Source organism: Nuphar pumila, chromosome 5, assembly GCF_984573655.1.
Source record: "Nuphar pumila chromosome 5, dmNupPumi1.hap1.1, whole genome shotgun sequence".
NCBI lineage: Eukaryota > Viridiplantae > Streptophyta > Magnoliopsida > Nymphaeales > Nymphaeaceae > Nuphar > Nuphar pumila.
This window is the reverse complement of record NC_143253.1, coordinates 39,692,903-39,698,902: the sequence shown is the minus strand read 5'-3', so window position 1 is coordinate 39,698,902 and position 6,000 is coordinate 39,692,903. Positions and strand designations below refer to the sequence as shown.

At 38.6% G+C, this 6,000-nt stretch overlaps 1 protein-coding gene across 2 annotated transcripts in view; it reads left to right on the top strand.

Annotated features, from left to right (window-relative positions):
- Positions 1-970: 970 nt before the first annotated feature.
- LOC149837410 (putative potassium transporter 12) overlaps positions 971-6,000 on the top strand; it is a 53,388-nt gene continuing 48,358 nt past the window's right edge. For both annotated transcript variants that reach the window (XM_090006020.1, XM_090006019.1), the window contains exons 1-5: positions 971-1,540; positions 2,945-3,173; positions 3,370-3,618; positions 3,732-3,782; positions 4,272-4,532. In XM_090006020.1, the coding sequence (XP_089862146.1) occupies positions 1,301-1,540; positions 2,945-3,173; positions 3,370-3,618; positions 3,732-3,782; positions 4,272-4,532 (1,030 nt within the window). In that variant the 5' untranslated portion in view covers positions 971-1,300. The remainder of the gene's footprint in view (positions 1,541-2,944; positions 3,174-3,369; positions 3,619-3,731; positions 3,783-4,271; positions 4,533-6,000) is intronic.

Below are 6,000 nucleotides of genomic sequence, written 5' to 3'. Positions count from 1 at the left end.
CATTCTAGCCAAGTCTCTAGAAACTGCATTGCAGGATTTTGGAACTCTAGAAACCAGAACCTGATCAAATTGAAAAACCATGTTTACCACTTATTTTTATTTTTTTTAAAGAACACAACTTATTTGTCTACATGGTCTTCTTTTCCCCTACCTTCCAGATGTTGGTTAACAAATGCTCACCAGGTCACGTTTTAATGACTGCAAGATAATCTTCTTAATTGGATCGATCTAACAATTGCAAAATTCTCCTCCACCAATTGACTTACATCATTGCCGTCTCTAATCCAACCCGAATACAGAAACCCACCAGCAGGGTCACAAATACTGAATCCTACATTCCTATATGCCAACTCTTTGTAAAAATGCTATAAATATTAATCTTGCTTGAGATTCCAAATCACATGTTAGCTGTGCAAATGAGATTCATTCTCACGTTTGCATGAGATTCCAAATCACATTTGAATGCAAAGGAACATATTCTTGCATGGACATGATAGCACCTTAAAATATGAGCTTATTATGGACATCCCATAACCTCCAAATGACTTTGAAATGAAACAAGTCGGCATCTTTGAACAATCTTATTTTTTAAGCATTTTTTCCTCACCGATAGCAACTCCGGCGCTACTCCTTGCGCTACTCCTTGACTTGGAACGCGCCATCTACCAAACAAGTGAGTGATTTTTTTCCAAAATTAGCCTCCTAACCGGGCATAAGAAAAATAAGTGCCCGTGAGTTTGATACCTCTGTTTGCATATAGCGTACACATATTTGCCAACTAAAATCTCAACTTCCCCATCTTACTATGGTTTAGACGTCTTTCCTCAACTGCAAATCTAAGGGCAAGAGCCGCACGAGGGGAGTGATGAGGAAACCAAATGAATTTGGCACACCTTCATTTTGTATATAGCAAGGTGCAAAACTTGGGTTTCGAGTACATTTATTGATCAAAACATCATTTACAAATTTCAGTTCCAACAGACCACCATCACCTTCCTTCTTTGTCTGTAGCAACAGACAAGACAGTCCCCTCAAAATTACCAACCTGCCATTCCACTCTGTTGGTGAGAGGTATATGCCAATCATAGGAGGAGAAAAGGCACATGGGTGTCCATGAATTTCACTCATATTGAATTATACTCTCTCTCTCTCTCTCTCTCTCTGTAGCTCCGGGGAATTCCCTCATATGGGTATCCATGAGTTTTTTTCCAGATCTTGAATTCTAGACAACAGATACAAGGAAACCAACACCCCTCCTCTCTCTCGTTTGTGGGTGTTCATGGTTTTCTGATTCAAGGGCATGATGGAGGAGGTGGAGAATGGTGAGGAACGTGAGAGATTGGTGCCGTCGGAAATGAGATGGGTCGATGGTAGCGAGATAGACTCGGAATCCTCACCGTGGTCGTTGGAAGATGAGGCCTTCCCGAGGGAGAATGAGCTTGATGGTGTTAGGAGGAGATTGGTCAAGAAACCCAAGAGAGTTGACTCGTTTGATGTTGAAGCCATGGGGATCACGTCCTATAACGCCCATCATAAGAAGGTATTCCTGCCCCCTCTTACTGGTTGTTAGCAATTGAACAAAGAAAGGTGATGGTAACACTGTACGATGTTAAAGTAGTCTTATTTATAGTTTAAATTATCCATTTTTAATCATGCCACGAAGAGTTTTCCTCTAGTATTGTTTCTATTATTTATTATTTTTTATAAGTCTGCTGTGGGTTTACTTTGGTAGTTAATGTTATCTTCTTTATGCAATTGGGTGGTAGGAACCATTTGCTGGTTTGCTTATTGGTTATCTGTTTTGTGTGGCGAGAAACGAAAGACTATTTGCTTGTACATTGAATTGTTTCCTTTCTTTGGGTTTTCATTGGATTAAGCATACCCATTCAGTTGATTTCTGAGAACCAACACGGCTGTTTTTTGCTCGGATGTGCTTATGACATCTACATGGTGATTTGGATGCGGAAAGGCTTGGAAGGAATTATTCAGAACACAAAATGGTTTTTGTTCTGGTGGTATACTGTGATCTAATATGCATGAAGATCGTAAAAGTTTTTTATTCTGTGGCATACTGTGATCAACAAGAAGTGGGTGTGAGAATCGACACGTGGTGTGAAACGAGTAGCGAGTGTTCAAACAGTGTCTTAACGAGTGCAGCGTCAAACATGTAGGAAGCAAGAAGTGATAGTTGAGACGAGTATGCAGTCACATGGAAAGGAAAAAAAACCCATGAAATCTGTGTTTTTACTTGAGCATGTCTTCAAGTTCTCAAAAAATAACAATATACGTAGGTTTTACAATAAAAAATGTTGCTCATAAAAGAAAAAAATAGTTTTTATAACGTGAAAGATGCATTTCGTACATCAACGAAAATTACGATTTTATATTTGAGGAACCGAGTTTCTAGTAAAATTTCAGAAGTGTGAAAGAAGCGCATGGTTTCACTCTTCCAAAGCGAGTTTTCTTGGAAGCGAGCTTCCGGTGACTATGCTATGATTTAATATGCATGAGAATGACATTTAACCAGTAGGCCTAACTGTTCAGGCTTGCAAACATCTGGCACCAAGGTGCCATGCTTGTGAATGCAATAATGTCAAATTGCAGTGAAATTTATCAGTTGCTGATAAAGCTTTGTATAGTACTTTCAAAATTTCCGTTTGTTTGATAAAAATTTTCATATGATTTGCAGTCAGAAGGGAAGCTGCAGTTAATGTCTTTGAGCTCAGTTGGTCGGAAATTCATTAGGAATCTGAGAACCTCCCATTTAGTAGAACTTTTTAGCTCTTTTAAATGATCCATTATATATATATATATATATATATATATATATATATATATATATATATATATATATATATATATATATATATATATATATATCTTGTTGCAATTGTGATATGGTTGGACAGCTTCCCTTTTTTTATGTATGACCTATGAATCTCAGGAGCCCTCTCCTTGGCATCTCCTTGCTTTGGCATTTCAAACGCTTGGTGTGGTTTATGGCGACCTGGGCACAAGTCCTTTGTACGTCTTCAGTGATGTATTCAGTAAAGTGCCGATACAATCTGAAGTTGATGTTCTAGGAGCGTTATCTCTAGTGATGTACACAATTGCAGTCATTCCTTTTGCAAAATATGTTTTTATAGTGCTCAAAGCTAATGACAATGGTGAAGGTAAGATCTTTCATTGTGGCCATCATTTTTTTTTCTTTTAAATTGTTGTTTGATGTTATTAGTTCAATGTAGAGTTGAGTGAGTATGCCATGGCGAGGAGCTTGCTTTTCAACACTATTTTTTCCATCTTTGGGCAATCTCTGAATTTTTATATGTTCAAAGCTTGAATACTGAAGCATGTTGAGTTCTTCTTCAGGAGGCACTTTTGCCTTGTATTCATTGATCTGCAGATATGCTAAAGTTAATCGGCTTCCAAATCGTCAGCCTGCAGATGAGCGTATCTCCAGTTTTAAACTTAAGTTACCAACTCCTGAGCTAGAGAGAGCACTGAATATAAAAGATAATTTAGAAAAACGATCCTCCCTGAAGACCCTTCTGTTGCTATTAGTGCTGACAGGAACTTCCATGATTGTCGGAGATGGTATCCTGACTCCTGCAATGTCAGGTACCTTGATTTTCTCCCGATTTTTCAAATTTATTTGCTAAAATGAATATCTTTAACCAAGCGAACATGATGTCTGACAACATGATTGGGGTTCTTTCCTTTTGCATTTGTAGTAATGTCTGCTGTGAGTGGCCTGCAAGGTGAAATTAATGGTTTTGGTGAAGGTACACTTGTTCTTGTCCTTTTTTAGCAGTTCACCATCTGTTTGGTTAGATGTTTGGTCAAGTACCTGATGTGCTATTAGGCAACTAGCTTGGGATAGTCCGGGTTTGGGCTGAAAGTGCAGATATACTCCTGATTAGACCCAGGCTGGTCTCACGCATGGATAAAGTACTTTTGCATTGGTCCCTGGCCCAGTTTGAGCTTGATCCATTACACATCACACAGGCTCAAGTCTTGGCCCAATAAGAACCGGGCCTAGCAAGAGTCTGATAAGAGCTGGGGGTGAGCTGCTGGCCTCACAGTCTATCCCCCAGGCAGAATCTGGTTTGACCCAATGTTTACCCCTATGTTATGTGGTAGACATAGATATCTGTGACCCAATGTTAACCCATTCTTTTTTTTTATTGATGAAAATATTGGAGATCTAATTTTCTTTTAGCCCTTTTTTTTATCTTCTTCAAAGTTCTAATATGCTATTCTACTTTTTGCAGTTGCTGTGGTGATTGTTTCAATTGTAATCCTTGTGGGTTTGTTTAGCATACAAAGGTTTGGTACTGGCAAAGTAGCTTTCTCATTTGCACCAGCGCTGGCAATATGGTTCTTCTGTCTGGGATCAATTGGATTGTACAATATTATCAAATATGATAGTAGTATCCTGAGAGCATTTAATCCATTATACATCTATTACTTCTTCAAGAAGAACAGCAGAAAAGCATGGTCGGCTCTTGGAGGCTGTGTATTGTGCATAACAGGTAATCTAGCCATTGGATCCCTTCAATTTATGTGAATGATAGTTACCAGTTTGTATATTTGTTTCTCTAAGTTGTTTAATATTGTAGTATTTTAACAGTAGCTGATTGAACTTTAAGGTTATATAGCTCTATTAGCTAAAAAAGTATGAACAATGAATGTTTGGATTTAGAGATATGATAGTGTCAAAACATGGCAGACACGACAAAGATGGAGAGAGAAGAGGAGAGGAGTAGTGATAGAGTGAAAGGGCAGCCTTCAGGAGAATGGCCAAAATCAATCCCAGGCCTTGGATGCATATGTCTTTAAAACATTAGTGTACAATGTACAATTACACAAATACCCTTAACATGATATTACATGGCATGTCTAACAGGTCTAACAGCCCCCATGGGTAAGCACTGTGAACAGCTTGTTCTTTAACTGCCAATGTCAATAGACATGAAGTCATTTAGGGCTGTTTGAAATGTAGAAATAAAAGTTTTGGGAGACTTTTTATCCTGAAAATGGTACAGGTCCCATGTCTAGCACACTACATTAGCAAACACAGTAAAAAGAAGAGTTGCCAGTTGGGGAAGCGGGAATGGGAAGCGATGCGGGCAGCGGAAGTGGAAAGCGATGCGGGAAGCGGAAGTGGAAAGTGAGGCACTTCCAAAATTTTAGGAAGCAGGAAGCACATGACGACTTAGAAGTGAACCAGGAATCATCTCGGAAGTGACACAGGAAGCGACATAGGAAGCGAGGGGGAAGGGAAAAAAGAGAAAAAAGTAAGAAAAAATAAAAAAAAAACAAAAAAAATAAGGAGAAGGAAAGTGCGCTTCCCCTAAATGGGAAGGGTGCTTCTTAATTTTTTGGCACTTTACCGCACGTTTCGGAAGCTCCACATTTCACGCTTTCTCATATGGTATGACGCTTCTGGTAACCCTAGTAAAAAGTTTACTGGAAACTTTATCCAAAAAAATGAGAAAAAATAGTTTTTGATTTTATCAAGAAAAAGCTTTGTCGTTTTTGGGGAATCAAGCAAGCTTCTTCTCTCTTTGCTATATCTCTTTTGGCATTTCCTTCCTCCACGATGACCGACATGCACGAGCATCCACAGTTTAGTCTCTCTCTCTCTCTCTCTCTCCCCGTTGTAGCATTAGTTCCCAAAAGATAGGGAACAAATCCTATTGATGCATGAACTCATTAAGCAAAGAGAGCAGGCCTCTTTGTTTTCTACCCATGCCATTTCGATGTCGTCGTTAACAATGGCAATTTCATAATATATGGTATCCTCACAGCCCAACAACTTCAATCCACAACCAAGTCAAACACAAAATAGTTAAAAAAAAAATTCTCCTGCCAATTGAAACACAAGATAAAAAGTTCCTCTGTAATGCCCTAGAATTTCTAACACGAAATAAGTGAAAAATTTTAATCATTTTTTTTAAATATAATCCAACTCGAATAGGAGGATCGATACACAACGGA